The following is a 24068-nucleotide window of genomic DNA, read 5'->3' as shown; positions in this document are numbered from 1 at the left end:
CTTGCCGTTTTGGCTCAGCGATTGCTTGGTAACACATAGTTCTATAGCAACTGGCTAGTTAGTATCTCGTCAGTCAGATTTTGTTACTTCCCCTTATGAGTGTAACTATTTTTGAGAGCAACTCAAAGAGTAAATTCTAAGTGAGCACACACAATCAGTATCAATACCCTCTTGGATATTTCTGCCTGATACAGTGGGGCCCTAAGTAGTCCCAAAGCGCTAGAAGAGCAACGTTGTGGCACTGAGAGACATACTAACAATAATGCTTACATAGTTGCTTTCTAAGTGCATTGTTGTAGCTACTTGACAATTTTGCTTTATTTTAGAAGCCTGATTTTCTTGCCAATGTACACTTTCTATTTAAGGGCAGTATAAGCTGTCACTTAAAAAAACCCACAACTTTGTGCTGAACTTTGGAAAGATATCAGTGCAAAGTACTCTGTTAGAGGGTGGATCGTATTGACTAAATGAGTGGGCAGAGAAAGAAGACAGAAGCTTGAGACAATAGTCTGTAACAGAGACTATTCTGTCTCCTTATATAAAAAATGAACGCAATTAAACCCATGCACTTTCATCATAAGAGTCCTTTAATCATAGTCTGGGTACCATTTACCAAACTTCTGTTTACACAGCAGTAGTTCTCAACCTACAGCCCAATCAGCACACAGCTGTGGCCCATATGACATCCTCAGGGTCATATAGGTAGTATGTATATTGTGTGGATGCGGCCCACATGCAGCTCTTTCTGTGTTATATGTGGCCCACCATGCTAAATAGGTTGAGAACCACTGCCTACAGGAACAATATATACTTTGTTAAAAAGCTCACGTTGCACTCAGTTTGAGTTGGTTTTATCTCTGGTACTTTTCAAACTTATATTGGCACACTCCAAAATAACTTTCTCAAGAATCTACATACTATCATTTTGATTTACAAAGAAATAAGCCAGAAAAACCCTCAAGCTGATAGATATAAATGCATCAAGTTGTTACCTTATTCACAAATGTTCTGCAACTGCTCCTATTGCAAGACTGGCATTAGCATCTTTGTTATCAACCTCCCTATAACTTGGTGTCCAATAGTAATGCCTTTTAAGGCCGTGAGAGAGTTCTGCAAGATATTCATGCCCATCCACTTCATACGGATCCACATCTGTACAATTTGGTTTCAAGCGGCCAGTTTTAATTAAGTCTGAAAATGCCTGAAATGAACAAATGCAAAGGATTTAAATTTAACATTCTTCTAACGTGTTCTACCTGCTAGAGACTTAGAAAGTGCAAAGCAGAACAGCAGAAGATGATACAGACTGGGTCAGCACTAAATGGCATTTTAATTGCTTGTATACTTTTCCTGTCCCATAATTGCTTGGCATGAGAAGACTATGCCACAACTACCATAATTTTACAATAAAATAAAATATAATGAACTACACATCAGTTTTACAAATAGTTTTAGTGAGCACACTAGTATAAAATGAAGATAAGCTGTGGAAAAGATCGGTGACGAAGAAAACACTTACAACACAGGTGGCCTCATCCAATTTGTTTCCCCAAATATAAATGTAGGAAAGCACCATGTTTGTTTTCATTGAATTTGAAAGAGCAACAAGTCCTTTTCCACTTATATTGTTGCTCGCTACTGCTAACCTAGTAAACACAGAAGAAATAAAACAAATTATATAAGTAAATTCCATGCCATTTGATTCCTACCACTTAAGTACAGTATTTCGAACAAATCAGCAACAAAAATTATTTTTATAGCTCAAATCTGTTATTAAGCCCTATATAATTATAATATTCCTCAAGGCACTTCCTTGATTTGGGTGCCGAAGACTTGGACAATTCATTTCTTCAAAGCAGGTGACCCTATGCTTGGTGGCTAGCTCTCATATTTAGTCTGTTTTGAAGCATGGCCTTGGTTTCTAGCCAAGTTAAACTTTGATCCTGGAGCTCAGAGAAGTATATTTGTATTGGTGAACCTGAGAGTTTTTCAGAGGCATCTAGCAGACCCTTTGATCTTTACTCCCCAAAACTAATGGCTTCAGGCAACACCTATGGTCAGAGCTTACATCCAGCTAAAGGTATGGTTTTCTGCAAGACGCAAAATATATCCTGTAGGAGAGATTAGACAACCTCCTGGTGAACTTGAAATAAACTAAAAAAAGGCTTCAAGAAAAATTATTTTTAAGACCTGAAACAACAACACCCTTATTCTTGCAGTGTGTCACGCTGACTTAAATGGCACTCCGTGCAGCAATTAGGAATTTTGTTTGCAAAACCTTTTACAGGAAAGGGCCTAAACAGTAAAGATACTAAAATGAAACGAGAACCAGATCTGACAGCCAATGTTCATTAGAGTGACTCGAGATGTATACTGTGAACCAAATATAATACAGAGGAAAATACTATCAAATTAATTTTAGATTCATCCATAAGGGAAAAAGAAGAACTTGCTAAAATATCAAAAGTATGAGAACAAGCATTAAAACCCTTTAAATAGAAACTACTGTTCTATAGCAACAAATAACTTAAACCAAGGGGCGGAAAACAAGTAAAATGGAAAAAAGTTTAAAGGGCTTTTAGTAGAATTGGCTGTAGGAAGGGTAAACCAGAAAATTTAGCAGCTTGGAAGTGTGCCCGGTGGAGGGAGGAGAGTTTGGGACTTTTGCCTTAAAAGAAATGGCGTGGCAGCAGTAGTGTTCCAGGGTTTAGTCACTGAGGTGGTAAAGTTTGGCCTCCTTTTGTCAGGTAGATGATCAAATTTAGGGATCAGCTGGGCAGGGAAACTGCTAGGGCTTTGTCACTGGTGGGAAGGGAGCATCATCATAGAATATCAGGGTTGGAAGGGACCTCAGGAGGTCATCTAGTCCAACCCCCGCTCAAAGCAGGACCAATCCCCAACTAAATCATCCCAGCCAGGGCTTTGTCAAGCATGACCTTCAAAACCTCAAAGGAAGGAGATTCCACCACCTCCCTAGGTAACCCATTCCAGTGCTTCACCACCTTCCTAGTGAAAAAGTTTTTCCTAATATCCAACCTAAACCTCCCACACTGAAACTTGAGACCATTATGCCTTGTTGTCATCTGCTACCACTGAGAACGGTCTAAATCCATCCTCTTTGGAACCCCCTTTCAGGTAGTTGAAAGCAGCTATCAAATTCCCCCCCCCCCTTCTCTTCTGAAGACTTAAACAATCCCAGTTCCCTCAGCCTCTCCTCATAAGTCATGTATTCCAGTCCCCTAATCATTTTTGTTGCCCTCTGCTGGACGCTTTCCAATTTTTTCCACATCCTTCTTGTAATGTGGGGCCCAAAACTGGACACAGTACTCCAGAAGAGGCCTCACCAATGTCGAATAGAGGGGAACGATCACGTCCCTCAATCTGCTGGCAATGTCCCTACTTATACAGCCCAAAATGCCGTTGGCCTTCTTGGCAGCAAGGGCACACTGTTGACTCATATCCAGCTTCTCGTCCACTGTAACCCCTAGGTCCTTTTCTGCAGAACTGCTGCCTAGCCATTCAGTCCCTAGTCTGTAGCGGTGCATAGGATTCTTCCATCCTAAGTGCAGGACTCTGCACTTGTCTTTCTTGAACTTCATCAGATTTATTTTGGCCCAATCCTCTAATTTGTCTAGGGCCCTCTGTATCCCATCCCTACCCTCCAGCGTATCTACCACTCCTCCCAGTTTAGTGTAATTTGCAAACTTGCTGAGGGTGCAGTCCACGCCATCCTCCATTAATGAAGATATTGAACAAAACTGGCCCCAGGACTGACTCTTGGGGCACTCCGCTTGATATTGGCTGCCAACTAGACATGAAACCATTGATCACTACCCATTGAGCCAACGATCTAGCCAGCTTTCTATCCACCTTATAGTCCATTCATCCAGCCCATACTTCTTTAACTTGCTGGCAAGAATACTGTGGGAGACCGTATCAAAAGCTTTGCTAAAGTCAAGGAATAACACGTCCACTGCTTTCCCCTCATCCACAGAGCCAGTTATCTCATCATAGAAGGCAATTAGATTAGTCAGGCTTGACTTTCCCTTGGTGAATCCATACTGACTGTTCCAGATCACTTTCCTCTCCTCTAAGTGCTTCAGAATTGATTCCTTGAGGACCTGCTCCATGATTTTTCCAGGGACTGCGGTGAGGCTGAGTGGGCTGTAGTTCCCCCGATCCTCCTCCTTCCCTTTTTTAAAGATGGGCACTGCATTAGCCTTTTTCCAGTCATCCGGGATCTCCCCCGATCGCCATGAGTTTTCAAAAATAATGGCCAATGGTTCTGCCAACTCCTTTAGCACCCTCGGATATAGTGTATCCGGCCCCATGGACTTGTGCTCATCCAGCTTTTCTAAATAGTCCCGAACCACAGCTTTCTCCACAGAGGGCTGGTCACCTCCTCCCCATACTGTGCTGCCCACTGCAGTACTCTGGGAGCTGACTTTGTTTGTGAAGACAGAAGCAAAAAAAGCATTGAGTACATTAGCTTTTTCCACATCCTCTGTCACTAGGTTGCCTCCCTCATTCAGTAAGGGGCCATACCTTCCTTGACTTTCTTCTTGTTGCTAACATACCTGAAGAAACCCTTCTTGTTACTCCTAACATCTCTTGCTAGCTGCAAGTCCAAGTGTGTTTTGGCCTTCCTGATTTCACTCCTGCATGCCTGAGCAATATATTTATACTCCTCCCTGGTCATTTGTCCAATCTTCCACTTCTTGTAAGCTTCTTTTTTGTGTTTAAGATCAGCAAGGATTTCACTGTTAAGCCAAGCTGGTCGCCTGTTATATTTACTATTCTTTCTACACATCAGGATAGTTTGTTCTTGTAATCTCAATAAGGATTCTTTAAAATACAGCCAACTCTCCGGACCCCTTTCTCCCTCATGTTATTCTCCCATGGGATCCTGCCCATCAGTTACCTGAGGGAGTCAAAGTCTGCTTTTCTGAAGTCCAGGGTCCATATTCTGCTGCTCTCCTTTCTTCCTTGTGTCAGGATCCTGAACTCGACCATCTTATGGTCACTGCCTCCCAGGTTCCCATCCACTTTTGCTTCCCCTACTAAATTCTTCCCAGTTTGTGAGCAGCAGGTCAAGAAGAGCTCTGCCCCTAGTTGGTTCCTCCAGCACTTGCACCAGGAAATTGTCCCCTACACTTTTCAAAAACTTCTTGGATTGTCTGTGCACCGCTGTATTGCTCTCCCAGCAGATATCAGGGTGATTGAAATCTCCCATGAGAACCAGGGCCTGCGATCTAGTAACATCCCTTAGTTGCCAGAAGAAAGCCTTATCCACCTCATCCCCCTGGTCTGGTGGTCTATAGCAGACTCCCACCACGACATCACCCTTGTTGCTCACACGAACCTATCCTTGCAACAAAGCCCGTTGCCAACTCTGTCCACATATCTATTCAGGGGACACCATCATAGGGCCTAATCACATCAGCCACACTATCAGAGGCTCGTTCACCTGCACATCTACCAATGTGATATATGCCATCCTGTGCCAGCAATGCCCCTCTGCCATGTACATTGGTCAAACTGGACAGTCACTACGTAAAAGAATGAATGGACACAAATCAGACGTCAAGAATTATAACATTCAAAAACCAGTTGGAGAACACTTCAATCTCTCTGGTCACTCGATTACAGACCTAAGAGTGGCTATCCTTCAGCAAAAAAAGCTTCAAAAACAGACTCCAACGAGAGACTGCTGAATTGGAATTAATTTGCAAACTGGATACAATTAACTTAGGCTTGAATAGAGACTGGGAATGGATGAGTCATTACACAAAGTAAAACTATTTCCCCATGTTATTTCTCCCCCGCACCCCACCCCACCCCCCACTGTTCCTCAGATATTCTTGTTAACTGCTGGAAATAGCCTACCTTGCTTTGTCACCATGAAAGGTTTTCCTCCTTTCCCCCCCTGCTGCTGGTGATGGCTTATCTTAAGTGATCACTCTCCTTACAGTGTGTATGATAAACCCATTGTTTCATGTTCTCTGTGTGTGTATATGAATCTCCCCTCTGTTTTCTCCACCAAATGCATCCAATGAAGTGAGCTGTAGCTCACGAAAGCTTATGCTCTAATAAATTTGTTAGTCTCTAAGGTGCCACAAGTACTCCTTTTCTTTTTGCGAATACAGACTAACACGGCTGCTACTCTGAAACTTAATCCAGAGACTCTCAGGTTTTTCTGCAGTTTCATACCGGAGCTCTTCATGTTTCTCCCTCTCTTCCCTCTGCCCCTAGCCTTTCTTGTTCCTAGCATCCCTCCTCCCAAGAGAGGAGAGTCCATGTGACTTCCCTCCCACAGATTGACCCAGCAGTTCAACCCAGCCAGTCCAGACACTCAGGTTTGCTTTGCTGAGTGGGGAGCATTCCTTGGACTAGCATTTCACTGGTTCTGCCAGAGCCTAGGTGAAACCATAGGTCTGTCATCATCAGTGTCCCCAGCTGTCCCCATCCATGTGTGATTTTGGAAACTCATTGACTTTGCAGTTTGGATCACTAGCATAAAAAAGTGATGAACTACAATACCAACTCATATACTACTGTGTCACATTTTCTGATTTTCCACTAGTTACATCTGCAGTCTTTTTTGGGGAGTTTTATCTATACTAACGCTTGAAGAGTCCTGTTGTACAAAGCCAGGGCTTCGCTCAGGTAGATGGCTCCATCATCTTCTATCCGGTTTGAATTAAGATCTAGGATTTCCAGAATTTGGTTCCGCTTCAGCAGTTCTCCCAAAAATTTCACACCATCGTGAGTTATTTTATTACTGAAAGAGAAATATTTTTTTTAAAAAGGGGGATCTTATTGAGGGACCTGCAGTACTACTTCCTAGGCAGAAAATGCCCCTCAGGCTGCTGAATAAACTGTTCTGAAATTTACAGCTGTTGAAGCAATCTACAATACATATACTTTAACCGGATTTTTACTCAAACTACCACCTTTTAACACAAGCTAATAGATTAATGGGATTTTTAGAACCCATTCTTGCAATCCATGTGCAGGCACTTCCAATAGTTTCTGGATAACAGGTTCAGGTCCTAAATGTCATATTGTATTCTTTCAATTTTGATTTTTTATATCTTCTGTAAAGTGGCATAATTTGACACACTGTCTGATTAGTATGTACCGTAGAGTTAGTGCTCTTTCTTCACTCAAGTGTACAGTAGTACAGAATTTAAGGCCACAAGGGACCATCAGATTAGTCTAACATCCTCTATATTACAGGCCACCAACACCACCCAGCTACCCTACCTCCACACCAAGCTCAACAAGAATTAGACCGAAGTATTAAAACCCTCAGGAGACTAAACTATTGTGTGACAATGGGTAGAAAAGAAGGAGGGATTGAAATGCATTCAGGCCTGAGGCCCCTGCAAGGCAGGGAAATGATTTAATGAAATATAGCTGATCACTTAGGCTGAAGCTTGTAAATTTAGGATTAGACTATGGCATAGCCCTTAAGCAGCGGTGGGAGGGGCAAGAGGGAGACCTCTCTTCCCCTCCTTCTGTGGCCAGAGTCATAGCAGAGTTGACCAGCCAGACTGGGGAGGGTGGAAGATACTGCACTCCTTAAAGGGGTGTTGTCAGTTGCTCCTCCATATACACGGGGGCACTGCACCTCCCTGAGGCAGAATGTTTTCTGGTGCTCCTTCTGTGGTGGCACAGCTCTGCATCACCCCCACAGCTGTGGCTAAATACTAATTTATCCCTTAGTAATGCTGCATTCCCTCTAACTATGGCTTCCACCTCAACTCTCCATCTCACCTAGAAAAATCACATTTTTTCTAGAGGGAACAGTAGCAAGTACCATATAATACTGCTATACTGATATTGCATTGTGCACAGTTTTCACTTGCAACAATATACTCTATGTTTGTGTAATTTAAACAAAATAAGAGGGTGAATCTTTTACCAACTGAGGTCAAGATATCTCAGGCTGCAGTTTTCATACAATGCATCACATAGTCGCTCCACACCGAAGTTCTTCATTTCATGTTTGCACAAATGCAGTTCCATAAGACAAGAGTTATTTTTCATCATTAGAGCTATGTGAACTGTGGTCTCTTCCTAAAAAATAAAATCTCAGTTAAACTATCCTTTTAACATCAGATCAGTTTTTAGGGCCAAACACCACTCTTTGATGTTTGGCCCCAGGAACAAGTACAACTTTCCCTGCAGTCAACGGTAGATGTTTACACACATCTGAGAGCAGAATATGGCCTTAACTCATCTTCCTTCTGATGTATTACAAATTGATATACAAAAAGTCAGGAAACAATTTCTTATTGTGATCACTGGGAAAATAGGTTTCAGAGTAGCAGCCGTGTTAGTCTGTATTCGCACCTGCTGAAGTGAAGAAACAGATTGACAGAGCCAGAAGAGTACCCAGAAGTCACCTACTACAGGACAGGCCCAACAAAGAAAATAACAGAACGCCACTAGCCATCACCTTTAGCCCCCAACTAAAACCTCTCCAATGCATCATCAAGGATCTACAACCTATCCTGAAGGACGACCCATCACTCTCACAGATCTTGGGAGACAGGCCAGTCCTTGCTTACAGACAGCCCCCCAATCTGAGGCAAATACTCACCAGCAACCACACACCACACAACAGAACCACCAACCCAGGAACCTATCCTTGCAACAAAGCCCGTTGCCAACTCTGTCCACATATCTATTCAGGGGACACCATCATAGGGCCTAATCACATCAGCCACACTATCAGAGGCTCGTTCACCTGTGCATCTACCAATGTGATATATGCCATCCTGTGCCAGCAATGCCCCTCTGCCATGTACATTGGCCAAACTGGACAGTTTCTACGTAAAAGAATGAATGGACTCACGAAAGCTTATGCTCTAATAAATTTGTTAGTCTCTAAGGTGCCACAAGTACTCCTTTTCTTTCTGGGAAAATAGTGAGTTACCAAAATGTGGCTGCAGATTTACAGAACTGTATACCCCTGCAGTATAAATCTCAGGCAAGTCGATACTCTAACAACTACTAGTTTTCTCATCTACCTTGATCATTTGTTTTCAAAGTTTCCATGACACAGTGTTTTAGGACTTGATCCAGTTCCCACTGACATCAATGGTATGACAGAAATACATATCAACAATTATTTTATGAAGAGCAGAAGTCTTTGAAAGAGGGATTAAGTATAGAAAAAAAATATATCCTGCTTCTATAAGAGGCAGTGAATTGGTTTTAAAGTTATCACCTTTGGTTAAGACAATAATTTATAAGGGGCTTCAGTCAGGTAGACACAATGGAGAAGCCTACAGACCAGAGAGAAGTGACAAATGGGAAGACTCCCATAATCTTCAATTGGTGTTGGATTGGGCCTTTAATATAGCGTGGTGTTTATTCTGGTCCAAATTTTTTCAAAAGGAGGAGCCTAATATTAGGCTCCTAAATCCATGGTTAGGCACCTTCAGTCTTGTCGACACAGGAAAGTTTTTTCAGTAAAAGCCAAGGTGTGCATTTAAACTGATGCAGTTATACTGTCAGAACCCCCCAAATGGACACTTATCTCATTTTAAGAGTGACATTTCTTTGGTTCTGTTTATGTCACTTAGGAAGGAGTTTAAGCTAAACAAAAAAAGCCATTCTTATTCTGCAATTCCCATTTAGACAACCCCTAAATAAGTGCTGATCATCCAACTGCTTCTATGGAGGTCAAGAACTGAGCCCTTTGAAAAGAAGGCTGTTTCTTCATGTGCCTAAATTATGATTCAGGAGCATAACTCTAGCCAAGGAGGTATGAAAATCTTGGCCCCGAGTCTGAGTCTACAATCCTTTTTGTTGGTGTTCTCTCTTCCTTGGGCAGAAAGACTTAAAAAACAATTCTGGCAGCTATCACCCAAGCATATAAAGAAGCCCCAGAGAGTCACACTGTCCAAGACCACTATCAGCTTCCATAAAGCTATCAATATTGATTCTATGTATGCAAATATCTGTTTAATTGAACTGACCCTACAGTATATACACATACCTCTTGGCTATACAGTATAGGACGATTTAGGTTTAGGGCTTTCATCGCTTTGTTATGGCTCATAACTGTTGCTATTGCTATTAGACTTTGCGAACCCTGAAAACAAAAACAGATAAACTCTTTAGGGAAACCTGTTCAATATATAAATAAAGCAACATACCAAAATATCATGCCTTCTTACAGGATGTATTTTCAGAAGATCATAAATATCAAATTGACATGAGTTAGAAATACTATTATTTTTAGCTCCATGTGTTTTGGAGCTATTCAGTGGTCATCTGCCTCTGCAATATTGCAATACATACAAACATTTCCTGGAAATACCAGCAGGCAAAGGATGTTAAGAGAGTGGAACTGAACTAACTGGCACGAATTACTATGAGACCAGCTGAAAATAAACAGAATCTGATAAACTGGAGAAGAAGAATTTTTCGCAATGTATGGGGTAAAACTGTTAGTAATATCACGGGTATAGGGGGGTAGAGCTCCCCGGGCTCAGGATAGGTTTATGGAATGCAGGGCTATCTGGGCTAAGGTTAGGATTCAGGTAGGTGGGCCTCACTGAGCTAGGGTGAGGGTTGTGGAGGGCAGGGCTCTCCAGGTGAGGGTTAGGGTTCAGGTGAGTAAGCCTTCTTCAGCTAGGACTATGACTGTGGAGGGTAGGCTTCCCAGAGCTAGAGTTAGTGTTCAGGTCCGTGTGTCTAAAATGGGCTAGTATTAGGAATGTGGAGCTAAGGTGAGCTTTCAGGTCAGTAGCCGTCGCTGCGCTAGGGTTAGCGTTGTGGAGTGTAGGGTTCCCAGCTAAGTTTAGTGGTTAAGAGCGTAGGACTCCTGAGACTAGGGGTAGGGTTCTGGCGGGTAGGGCTCCCTAAGCTAGCATTAGGACTGGGCTCCTTGGTCCAGGGTTAGTGTTCAAGTGAACAGGCCTCTCCGGACTAGGGTTGTAGAGAGTGGGGCTCCCCGGCTTGGGTTAGGGTAGGCGTTGTGGAAGGTATAGCCCTTAGGACAAGGATAGCATGGGTAGGGGGTCCCTAAGATAAGGCTGGAATTGAGGTGGGTTGGCCTCTCTAGTTAGGGTTTTGGAGGGTAGAGCTCCCTGGGGTAAGGTGGGGATTGTGGGTATGCATGGCTCCCCAGGCCAAGGGTGAGGGGCAGGGTAGATGAGAACTCACTAAAGCTAACACTCTTCTATTAATTATCTTCATATTAAGTGGATATGCATTATCTTCCACAGGAAAATTATGAAGTGTGTGAATCAGTGAAGTCAAACTAGTGAGGTTCTACTGTAGATGCCAGTTCTGATCTTTTATTCCTTTCCCCTCAGTCATACTTCTGTAACACGCTGAACTGTCAAAGGAACACTGTCTTTTGACAAGCCGGTTATGCTCCTGTTTTTATAAGCACATAGTGAAGCAGGAGACGCTCCCTTAAACTGATTTTACTCAAGCATAGAAATATAATTATCCAAAGCTTCTAAGAGCTGTGTTTATCTGTGGTGACTATAACTTCCCAGTATACATGCTTGTAATGCCTTTAATTTTTAAAGGCATTTTCACCTTTCAGTTTGGGAGCACCAGAAATATTATGAGAATGAAACCTCATTCTCCATAGGTTTCTTCACTCAGACAGTACCTTGCACTAGAAACTTTCGTTACTTATATTAGCAGCCTTTTTCTCCAGGAAAGAACCCACTGCCATTATACAGATGGCCTGACAACTAGACTGGGTAGTCTGTGACTCCACCTAGGGGAAGCTGGGGGCACCCAGGGGCATGAACACAACATTGCTTTTGACACAATGTGGCTGACAATGAGAGAGCACTTCTTGAAAGGGAGTGCACCTTTCAACGCTTCATACCCCTGCAGAAGCTGCTTTAGAATGAAAAGAGCCCTTAGAGAATAAGGGATCTCTTTCTTACATGAATTACATGAGCTCTAGATGATATGACATATATAACAGAAACTGAATCTCTCAAAATATTAGACTCTTTGCTCTTTGGGAGTGAAGGAACTGACAGTTAGAGGCTATAATGTACTACATCACATATTCCTATCAACACACTATGCTACAGGCCCTTCCAAGTGCATCTTGTTAGTTGCAACAGGACATTTTGTGATAGTTGAAGCTATCACAGTATATAAAACAAGTGCAACAGATGGCATCTTCCACTAATTTAACCACAGGACCTTTATAATACACTTGAAAGGCTATTAGTTTGCACTTTAAGTTGATAATTTTACTTTACGCACCAGATCACAGTCTCCAAGATCTAACTTCTCTAAGGTCGAATTAATTTGCAGCATTGAAGCAAAGTACATCCCACCTTTGTTTTCAATTTTGTTGCCAGTCATTCTCAGGTGTAGGAGCGTTTCATTCCTCTAGTAAAGAAAATTTAAAAGGATTTTCCTGAAATGATCTAAGATGTGATATTATACATTTAACTACCAATTTTTTAATTGTGGCATATAGACAAAATGTCATCTTCTGTAAGGAACACAGCCAATTGCTAACAGTAAGTTAGCTGCCTATCTTTTCACTGGGACTAGTTGCCTGAGTAAAGTCTACCAAGAGAATAAGGGTTTGCAAGGGTGGGAGGGCTCTGAATTATTTATGGGTATCTGTGCTTCCAGTATAATCTCCCAATTTTCATATGTTTATTAAAGAATTCCAGACTGATATTTGTGTCTAAATTGATAGCACCAACACAAAATTATTAAAAATAGAGTTAAATCCATTCATCATTATATTTGATTATAATGTCTGTCTTTTCACATATTTAGCTAATAGCTGAATTTTGTAATGTAGAAAACTAGAAGTTTGCAGGTCTTTCATCTGCCTTTATCACATGAGTAATCAAAGCCCACTGAAGTCAACTGACTTCAGTGGAATTCCTCATGTGCAGACAGATAAGTTTGTGTGCAGATCTTTGCAAGATTGGCCTCTTTTTTGGCAAACTAAGGGCTTGATCCAAAGTCCACTGAAGACAAGACTTCAATGGGCATTGGATCAAGCCCTAAGCATTTGCAGGATCAGGCCCTAGCTGTAGTGTATACACAATAATTTTCATTTTTTAATTCCTCAGTGCCACTGTAACAGAAATTGTGCTGAAAAATCCATTCTGAGCAATTTAAAAATGAAATTACAAAAAACACATTTTCTACGCTGATACGTGAGGTTATACAGTGATGTCCTTGACAAACTGATGTGAAGGCTAGTCAGGTGACCATAAAAAAGGAAAATTTAAAAACAAAAACAGGAAAATAACAGTAATCTGATAGCAAGTTTCAGAACAGAATGGAAAAATTAAAAAAAAATTCTTGGCTATGTATGGATTTGTGTGAAATTTTGTCCCATCAAATTTTGGTGAAATACATGATATTTTGGTTTTATTTTTCAGTTTCATAATTTTCACAAAGAGATATCCAGCTATTTTATAGTTGAAATCAATAAATATCAATGGCTGCAGAGGGCAGTTTTCTCTTCTTCTGAAAGATGATCTAAAAGTAGCAGAGAAACAGTCTGTCTTGAGAAGACAAGCAATCTCTTTGTTACAACAAATACTGGATATAAGGGGAAAAAGGGGATTTTTTAGATTAACTTTGATGCTGATGAGAGAGTTAGTTTTGTCCATCAGAAGATATAATATCAAATCAGATGCTACTGTCAAAATTACTATAGTATATCGATTAATACTTACATGCAATGCTTTAGCTATCAATTCGGCTCCACTGGGGCCAATATCATTAAACATCAGATTGAAGTAGCACAGGGTTGCGTTTTCCTGCAGTACACAAACAGGAAACCAACGCCAAACTCAAAAATACATTTTACAGAGAAATTTTTCATTTTAAACAGCTGATGCCTCACACCGTTTTGAAAGACATTTTATTTAGAAACAGTTTTCTCCATAATTAATGTACTGAGCACAAACCTTTAAAAACAACTGTAACACAAAAATGAACACAGTACTGATTAAACAAAAACTAGCAAACATCCTTATTAACCAACAGACCAGATTCAAACTGCTAGCATTTGCATATTCAGTTTTCAACATGCCAAAGGTTTTTGTATCTACAACAAATAACCTCATCACAGAAAATGACAAGGGGCAAATCGGAGGTTTAGGCAAGTGGGGAAATATTTGTTTTGATACTTGCGGAGGTGAGGGAGGAAGCTTGGGACGGGGGATACCGGTATTAAAATGCTACTAAAATGACCATCTATAATAAAGTTAATAGTGTTGATATTTAAATTGTCATCCTTAGGTTTCAGTTCAAAGCCCCAGGAAAAGACTGGGATAGTATGTGCCTCAGAGGTACTGTTTCAGACTGTCAGCAGATTCAAGAAAGCAATACTGCATTGGTTTACACTGATCACATTTTCAAGATTTTCTACACAACTATTAGAGCTAGAAATATACATTTTCTTTTAAAAACGAAAGTTTAGGTTCGGAGCATGATTCTGCAGCAATGAGCTGACTCCATAGATGTGGAGTTGCAGGCTACGGGGATTCCTACATATAGCTTGCTTCTAGATGGCACCAGAAGCCTATGTTTTTAAGTTTCCATACATACTAAGGATATACATTATGTTTTTCTCCATTTCTGTTAATTTTTTGTCATGCACAATATACTACCAAAATGCTATACAAATGCCTCTTTTGCAGACTGTACTGTAAAAAGCACATATATTGAAACAACTGCAAAAATTTTATGATGAATGCAATCTGATATTCTACATTGATGGATTTGGATATGAAAAGCCAAGATTTCTGGAATTTTTCCAAAACAACATATACTGTCACCAATATATTGTACATAAATGTTATCATGGCCAATGAAACTACAAACTTGAGGTAAAAATCAAATATTTTGGCACAGAGAAAACTACCTGAAGGAATTTTGCAGCATGCTCTGCTCCAACATCAGTTAATACATTATATCTAAGGTCCAGCCCTGAAAGGCAAAGAATACAGAAATAAATAAGACTAACAACACTTATTAATAACTAATTGATCTCCACATGAAAGGTCAGAAGAAAGAACCAATACTCAAAAATATTTCTTGTTTCCAATTTATAAAGAGATATGAAGTAATGAGACAACATACCTGTAACAAATGTGTTATTGCTTAAGATGCAGGCAAGCATTCGAAAATCCTCATCTGTAACTTTCTGTACTGGCAGCAAGCGGTTATTTCCAGCTATTTTTAATGTGATCCCTTTTGTCAATCTGTTGTAACATAGGAATACTTTGAAACATAAGGATGGCAGGAGAAAGCAACACTTTACAAAAGTATTAGTTCTATATGTATCATGGGACGGAGATGCAATGGTGCTTTCCCTCCACTAGTATATTTATCAGGATTGTGAAATCTGGATCAAAAAAATCCATGGAGAACAATGCTATACTAGCTGTAATTCATAATTGTTCATTTTGGCAGCTTGATACACTGTACTGCCACAAGATCGCATTTAGAATTTTAGCAGCAAAATGATTCAGGAGCTTATTCTGGAAGGTTCATTCTCACCTTTTTCCTTATCCCCTTTCCTTAGGCTCAACAAAGAAGGGCATAAACTGTATAGAGAGAGGGATAAAAAGGGGTATGTCCTAATCAGAAGCCAGGAGAGACTGCTCTAGGAAAAACAGAGGTGTTACCCTAAATCAGTAAAAAGAAAAGGAGTACTTGTGGCACTTTAGAGACTAACAAATTTATTTGAGCATAAGCTTTCGTGAGCTACAGCTCACTTCGTCGGATGCAAAGCTCACGAAAGCTTATGCTCAAATAAATTTGTTAGTCTCTAAGGTGCCACAAGTACTCCTTTTCTTTTTGCGAATACAGACTAACACGGCTGCTACTCTGAAAACCTAAATCAGTAGTTTTCAAACTTTTTAGGCTGCATACCCCCTTTCCAAATAATATAGTCTACCATGTACCCCCATCTGGGATCAGAGGTGATGCATGGCAGAAGGGGCACATGGGGTCACGTGTCCCTCCAGATTTCTGCTTTCCATTTAGCAACAGCTTCTAAAGGTTTTCAAACTGTGGGGCACGGAGAACATTCAGAGGGGTAAGCGGCAATGCCAGGCCTGTCTGGGTTGCGGGGCACATCCAAAAATTGTAACTCAAAAGTGGGGGCTCAGCACAAATTTGGGTGGCCTGCTGAGGTGAGTCAGGCTGGAGGTGGCACTCCCCCCACCCACCAACCGACACTGCCAGGGGCTGGCCCAAGGTGAGTCAGGCAGGGGAGGTGGTAGTCCCTCCCTGAGCCCCACCACTTTGGGCCGGCCCAAGTTGCCTGGCGTCGCTGCTCGCACTCCCCCGACCCCGAACATTCCTCCAGGGCATGCTCCAGTTTGAGAACCTCTGTACTAAATAAAATGCGTTGTCCGCCATTACAGGATTTTTCTCATGTACCTGTTGACGAGAGCTTCTGTAGTTTGGAAACCACTGCCCTAAATGTTTTGTACATTTTGAGTTTTCTGTCTGGAAGGAATATGCAGCTACAGACTTTTGCCAAGCTGTTGTCAACTTGAATTAAACCAGAACTCCGGCAATAAAACCTAAATCCAAAAAGGGTGATTTGTATTTAAACCTGACACTCCAGAGAACTGTCCTTTTTCATCATTCCATTCCTGGTCCTGTTACACTGTCCAAAGCTTTCAGAAGTATTTAAAAAATGCTATGTATTATTTCCTTACGTTATATCTGCTTTCTCAGCTTCTTCAAGCATTTGTGCAATGAAGGGGTTTTCTGGTAGGCTCGACTCTTGGCAGGCTTGCAAATACTGTTTATGGAGACTTAGATGAGTTGACATGACAGCTTGAAAATAAAAGCAATTTAGTAGACAGTTTTATGCATTTCTAATGTGCCCATCATATAGAATCTGGGGCCTCTACAAAATTGAGAGACAGCCCTAAGTCAAAGCACACTACAGACTTTTAGTGTGCTGTAGGAGTTTCCATATGGCCAGTTAGTACATGGCAGGCTAAAGCACTGTAGATTTACACTATTTCCCGTGCACTAACTCTTCATACAGACAAGCCCAGAGTGATCTTTAGTGTTAACACCAGGTAAGAGTGTGTGTTGCAATAATGCAGTCTGGAGGATTCACATGCATGAATCTCTGTGATAAGGCCATAACACAGGGGGATAGTTCAATCACTTAGCCATTTCTGAATGGAAAAATGCATTTCAGGCTACTCCTTTTCGAGCATTTAGGTTAAGTATTACGAACTGGGACTATGAGCCATCTAGACTTGTCGGCCGTGTCTACACTACAAACTTTGGTCAATGCAAGCATAAAGCTGCCACAGTTATTATTTTGGCTCCTTGCATCAGTGCTCTGCATATTCATCAGGAGTGCTTGTGCTGATGGACATCAGTGCACCGTGCATAGGTATTCTGGTGTGCGACTCACCATCATCCAGCACACTCTTTTGGGAAATTCTAGCAGTGCCTGGTGGGGCAGGAATAAGTTGTGCAGGGATGACTGGGAGCAAAGGGTCAAGTTCTCCTCATGCAACTTTCTCTATCCCATAATGCCATCCATATCCCATCATTTTGGTGCCTTTTTAAAAAATCCTACAAAACTGTACAGTATTTCTCATTGTCTGCCATCTCTGAAGCATGGAGCCCACAAAGCTCTACATGCTTTTGTCACGAGCATTGCAAATGCAAGGATGTATGATCCTCTGATATTTGCAAGGCTTCAAGAACTTCAGTAGCAGAGGATATAAACATTTATTGGAGTACAGATTATTGTGGAACATAGCGAGAACCAATTCAATGTTGTTGGTGGAGTTCACGGAACAGCTGCAGATGGTGGAATGCTGCTTCTGAGCCCGAGAAACAAGCACTGACTGATGGGATTATATCTTAATGCAGATTTGGGAAGACAAGGCTTGGCTGCAGAATTTTCTGATGTGAAAGGCCACATTTCTGGATCTGTATACTGAATCCCCAACCCTCCAGCACAGGGATACCGGAATTAGAGCTGCATGGACAGTTGAGAAGCGATCACACTGTGGAAACTTGCAACACTAGATTGCTACCAGTCAGTGGGAAATTATTTTGGAGTTGGAAAATCAACAGTGGGGGCAACTGTCATGCAAGTGTGCAGGGCCATTAACTGTCTCCTGCTACACAGGACTGGAGTCTTAGTAATGTGCATGACGTAGTGAATGGATTTGCATCAGTGCAGTTCCCGAACTGTTGTGGGGTGACAGATGGCATGTATATCCCTATTTTGGCACCAGACCATCTTGCCAAAGACTACATCAACAGAAAGGCTTTTCTATGGTAATACAAGCATTGGGAGCTCACCGGAGACACTTCCCCACTATCAGTGTCGGCGATGATGCACAATGCTTACATCTTTAAGAACAGAGGACTGTTCAAGAAAGCTGCACCCCAGGACATTCTTTCCTGACCAGCAGATTACCATTGGCGACGCTGAAATGCCAGTAGTGATCCCAGGGGACCCAGCCTACCCCTTGCTTATGAAGCCAGCCATCTCAACAGCACCAAGGAAAGCAGGTGCAGAATGACAACTGAATGTGTATATGATAGATTGAGGGGAATCTGGCCATCTTTATTATAATAATTGGATCTCAGTAAGAAAAACATCCCAACTGGTTGTAGCTGCCAGTCATATCCTGCATAATATCTGTGAGGCAAAGGGAGAAACGTTGCCCCCAGGGTGGAGGTGGAGTGGCTGTCTGCTGAATTCGAACAGCCAGACACAAGAGCTATTAGAAGAGCTCAACATGCAGCTGAAGGAGGCCTTGAAAGAGCCCTTTAACAGTTAGCCAGTCGTGGATTGTGCTCTCTACCTGGTCCTGAAGTTTTGGGGGCTGCGGGGTCCTGTGCGGTGGTTGATGTACATTTATGAATGTAACACTCTCTGTTAATGCACCTATTAATATGCAGTGCTAGCTGTAACTTTATAATGATTACACTGTGTTTGTCACTGATCCTATGAGTTCTGTCGTCCTGTATAATAAGAAGTTGTGAGTGCTTTCAGTAGTTCTAGACATTCTGCAGCATATGTTGTGAAGTAATAAAGATGCCAAAAAATAGAATTCTATTGCGTCCCAAAAGTAGTGCAAAAAACCTATGTGCAATTAAAAAACAAATACAGTAAAAAATGCTGAAATAAATTAACAGAACTTACAAGGGGAAAGAATGTTCATGTCCATTTCAGTCCATTTTGCCTACACAAACAGCAACTGGGGCTCTCTCAGGTCAGTTTACGTTAAGCTGTTCTTACTGTCCTCCAGCATGGAGTGGGAGGCATAGAGACACAGCCCCTGATGTCACATGGAAAGTTGGGGGCCTAGGGAGGTACTAACATGGAGTTCTTCATTGACTGCAAAGGGAGGTGAGCCCATGCTTGTTGAACCTTGTAGATCAAGAGGCTGCAGCATCTGTGTTTGCTGCTGGAGAAGCCCCATTATGTCGTAGTGCAGCTCCCTCCCTCTCCTTTTCTTGCTGGGCCTTTCTCCATGCTGTCAGAAATATTCACCCACCAGCCCCTCTGCTCACAGTCCCAAGCGGCACTATCTTGCAGGATCTCAGAGAACATATCCTTCTGAGTCATCTTCTTTTTCCTCCTTATCCAGGTCAGGCTTTCAACAAGTGTGGAGGGGGATGCCTCCAGGCCACAACTGCAGCAGACACAGAAAAAATACCCAGTGGTATCGTATTTATAAAGTGAAAGCTAAGTTTCAGAACTCCCTTCCCTTGCTCTCCTTAAGTTTTAAACAAGACATGCTTATTGACACTTCAGCTCCAGAGTGTCTGTGCCCAGCACTGCTCTCCAGCTCCAGCCATAGTGAGTATGGCCCAGCAGGGCCATGGGGGAAATGAGGAGGGAATTGTTCTGTAGGATGAAACAATAACATTTTGGCCCCCATGGGTATGAATGCAGGGCAATGGTACTGAGTACTGGCACTATTTTCCACAGGCAGTGGTGATTTTAGCTGGTCTCTTGCTTCTGAGGTTAACCAAGGCACAGAGAGCACAGCTGCTGCTGGCATCCCAAAGCCACTTGGTCCCATATGCTGCTAGCCTATTTACCACCATGGTGCCTGCTGAAGTCATTGTGGACTAGCGTGGGAAAGTGTCCTACTGCAGAGGAAGAAATAAGACTGCCATACCTAAAAAGCTTTGGGAGAGGATTGCGGAGTATGGAAGTTTCATCGAGATCTCTCAGGAGGATTCAAGGGACATCCCTGTGTACGTAACCAAACTGCTCTGCATGACCTCCCTGGCCTGACTCTACAAGGAAATGAAAACTAGATAACTCTACCTCTGATTTGATGTACCACTACCTCTTCTAGGACGAGTAAATTAATGAAAAGTCAATACCTGCTTCTGCTGCATTGTGTCAGGCACCATCTGTACATTTAATCACCTTCATGGGAACTGCATTCACACATTTACCCAAGGTTCCTTTCCCTACTCGCCCGAGCTCTGCTGCTGTGACTGACTAGATGGCGGTGGAGCCTCAAACTGGTCCTGGCTCGCAGCATAGTTGGACACCCTTGACCGCATGTCTCCTCACTGTTCATAGCGGGGGGTCTGTCTCTCAGGCTCCTTGGCAAGTATGTCACGCAGCTCATTGTAACAACAGTAGGTCTGTAGCTCAGCACTAGATCAACTGTTGGGTCCCCAGGCCTTCTGGTATGCCAACTGTAGTTCCTTAGCTTTCACACGTCATTGCAGCTGATTCCTGTCATACCTGTTCACCTGCATCCCCCATGTAAACTGTCACATTTTTATGGCTGTTCCATGCCTCCACAGTCTCTTTTCCCCCACAGGCCAAGGAGATCTGATGCCTCTTGTCTATTCCAGGCAGGAATGCATCTGGAGCATGTAGCCAGATGGTCAGTTTGGCAGTTGCACACCACAATGTGCATGGTGTGCCCACAAGCTGGGCAATCAGGAAAAGGCATTTCAAAAACATGTGAGGTTTTTAGTGAGGGTGGGTGGGTAGCTTCGGATCTCTGTAACCCTGGGCAGCAGAGTTCACACTTCTGACCAAAGCAGTGAGTTTCAGGCATTGTGTGACAGCTGCTGGAGGACTTTTAGGGTCAATATAGATCAGACAGTGTCTACACTGTACTCAATCAACCACACTACGTCCATCATGGCTCGATGCCATTTGGACAGGTGGTGTTACTGCATTGCTATACATTGCTGTACATAGGGTGTTTACATAGGCAGGAGACAAATTTGTATCTCATGCAAAACTAGGTTGATGCAAGGTAACTTACATCAACCTAACTTTGTAGTATAGACCAGTCCTGAGAGGCAGATACTCAGAGAGTGAAATCGAAGTTCCTCAAAACGATGTAGTGAGCTTGAGATGTGAATGTTGCAGACACACTCAAACTTTTAAAATAACTCAATTAAAAATAACTGCAACTCTGCTGACAAATAAACAACAGAGCAATTTTCCCCTTTTGGGCTGAGGTTCAACAGTCAGCAGTTCTGATAGCAAGATTGATCCCATCTCCAAACTTGGGGGGGGGGGGGGGAACAAAAATATCACCTTGGTAGAAAGACTCTAGACTTGGCACTTTTAATCAACATTCAGAATCAGACAAATGACAGCGTAATACAGATGAAAGACAAAACAACCACTTAAGCATCCCTCTTCCAGTTTAGAGTTATATTTTGTCCTTGCATATGTACATGTTTATTCATACATTCCCTAGCACTCCACGCAAGCCCTTATCTTCACTAGGGGAAAAAATGGCATGTTCCTACCTCAAAGTAAAACCCCAGTGAAGACAAGGCAGTTTGGAGTTTTTAGATAAGTTAACAGATTGGCCTGTTAAAGGCTGTGGGTTAGACCTTGAAGACAAGGCCCTAACTCACACAGGGGCTGATGCAGACAAGTCCACAGAATCAGGAACCACTCCTCTGCTCTACTGCACTGAACAAATCCTGGATGCTTGAGAGAATCTTCCCACAATGTTTACTATAGGATTGTACATATAGGATATGTCTACACTGCAGCTGGGAGCTACCCTCCCAACCCAGGTAGACAGACTCATGCTAGGTTTCAGAGTAGCAGCCGTGTTAGTCTGTATTCGCAAAAAGAAAAGGAGTACTTGTGGCACCTTAGAGACTAACAAATTTATTTGAGCATAAGCTTTCGTGGGCTACAACTCACTGCATCTGATGAAGTGAGCTGTAGCTCATGAAAGCTTATGCTCAAATAAATCTGTTAGTCTCTAAGGTGCCACAAGTACTCCTTTTCTTTAGACTCATGCTAGTTAGGCTTGAACTAGCATGTAAAAATAGCAGCATGGTTGGTGGAGATGCAGGCTAGCCACCCTAGCTCAGATCCAGGGGATTGGGAGTGCCTGAGAGCCCAAGCCACAAAATCCACACGGATATTTTTTGTGCAATAGCTCAAGCCTGACTAGCACAAGTCTGTGTGCCTGCGACCAGCTGCAGTGCAGACTACCCAGATATTCTTTCCTCATGGCAAAATAACAAGCCCAAGGGTGTGAATACTGAATTTTTTACTAAGCAAAACCAAGAGAGAGATTTCACTGTTGCAACATACTTGATCCTCTTTAATCTACTTTTAAATTAGACTATACTCTTAAAGGCCTGTATCTGATATTGATATTTCCTTAAATAATAAATAATGTGCCAATATGCAGCAGTGGAGAATTTCAACACAAATTACATATTAACTTATGGTATAACTTTTCTAGCAATAAAGTTACCTTCAGAGGTGCGAGCTGTCATTTCACAAAAATCACAGCGCACTCCAGGTGCTCTCACTGACAACTCTGATGTCACACTACGAGGGGGAGGGGAAATAGCCTAATATTAAAAAATAAAACAATTCCCCTCTACAAACAGCCAACCGCCTCCCCCCATCTCTTTTAAAGGCTTTCCCCTTGTTTCTGTTGGGCCAGTAAGAGTCGCTTGTTTGCCCATTACAAGTGGATGTTTCAAACGTTAACGATATGCCTCACAGGTTTTCGTTTCAAAGAAGTTTTTTTTAAAACCAGGCGCAGCAAAGCACAGCTCACCGGGTCGGGGCCCGATCCAGCCGAGCGTGCATCGCGTTCCCCCTGTGCCCAGGAGGAAGTGCTGCTGGGCGGGCAGAATGGGGCCCTGGGCTCAGTTCCTGTGGGTCCTTCCCAGCTGTGCCCCACATGGCCGGGCTCTCCCCCAGCACGCAGTGGGGGCGGCAGACCCGATCAGGCCCAGAGGCGCCGTGGAGAATATCCCGCCTCCCGCCTTTGCTTCTGCACCCTACACGCTGGGGTCTCCCACGAAACGCGGCGGCGTGAGCCCCCCACCCCTGCGGCGCACCGGGCCTCCTGCCCCCGTGACTCCGGGCCGGGGCCCCCCGCCCCTGCGGCGCACCGGGCCTCCTGCCCCCGTGACTCCGGGCTGGGGTCCCCCGCCCCTGCGGCGCACCGGGCCTCCTGCCCCCGTGACTCCGGGCCGGGGCCCCCCGCCCCTGCGGCGCACCGGGCCTCCTGCCCCCGTGACTCCGGGCCGGGGCCCCCCGCCCCTGCGGCGCACCGGGCCTCCTGCCCCCGTGACTCCGGGCCGGGGTCCCCCGCCCCTGCGGCGCACCGGGCCTCCTGCCCCCGTGACTCCGGGCCGGGGCCCCCCGCCCCTGCGGCGCACCGGGCCTCCTGCCCCCGTGACTCCGGGCCGGGGCCCCCCGCCCCTGCGGCGCACCGGGCCTCCTGCCCCCGTGACTCCGGGCTGGGGCCCCCCGCCCCTGCGGCGCACCGGGCCTCCTGCCCCCGTGACTCCCGGCTGGGGTCTCCCGCGCCTGCGCCCTGAATGCCTGGGGGGCAGAGTCCGGGGGCGCAGGCGGCACGCGGCAGCCCCCTCCCCGCGGCTACCTGCGGCCGTTGCCAGGGGGGTTCCCGAGCGCGGCCCCCGCCGCGAGCTCAGGGGCCCGGCCGTGGTTGCCATGGGGACAGCGACCGCACGCGCTTTTCGCTTGCGGCTGGAGGGTTCCCCAGTGCGCCTGCGTCCCACTCAGCGAGCGCCCCGGGGAAGGA

General features: G+C 43.7%; 1 protein-coding gene across 5 annotated transcripts; it reads right to left on the bottom strand.

Annotated features, from left to right (window-relative positions):
• Window positions 1-569: 569 nt before the first annotated feature.
• LRRC34 (leucine rich repeat containing 34) lies at window positions 570-24035 on the bottom strand. Of its 5 annotated transcripts, XM_043492327.1 has the most exons (12): window positions 23907-24032; window positions 22761-22837; window positions 16713-16833; window positions 15121-15242; window positions 14903-14967; window positions 13710-13793; window positions 12262-12390; window positions 10013-10108; window positions 7928-8082; window positions 6626-6781; window positions 1520-1646; window positions 570-1201 (listed from the first exon to the last, which is right to left on the bottom strand). In XM_043492327.1, the coding sequence occupies exons 2-12, from the start codon at window positions 22780-22782 to the stop codon at window positions 998-1000; spliced, it is 1281 nt and encodes a 426-aa protein (XP_043348262.1). In that variant the 5' UTR covers window positions 22783-22837; window positions 23907-24032; the 3' UTR covers window positions 570-997. The 5 variants fall into 5 exon arrangements, with proteins under 5 accessions (XP_043348262.1, XP_038273378.1, XP_043348261.1 ...); XM_038417450.2 differs by lacking the exon at window positions 22761-22837 and having other exon boundaries at window positions 23907-24026; XM_043492326.1 differs by lacking the exon at window positions 16713-16833 and having other exon boundaries at window positions 23907-23969.
• Between the last annotated feature and the right edge of the window lie 33 nt (window positions 24036-24068).

Source organism: Dermochelys coriacea, chromosome 9, assembly GCF_009764565.3.
Source record: "Dermochelys coriacea isolate rDerCor1 chromosome 9, rDerCor1.pri.v4, whole genome shotgun sequence".
Taxonomy (NCBI): Eukaryota; Metazoa; Chordata; order Testudines; family Dermochelyidae; genus Dermochelys; species Dermochelys coriacea.
Note: the sequence above shows the minus strand (reverse complement) of the source record. Positions and strands in the feature narration are given on the sequence as shown.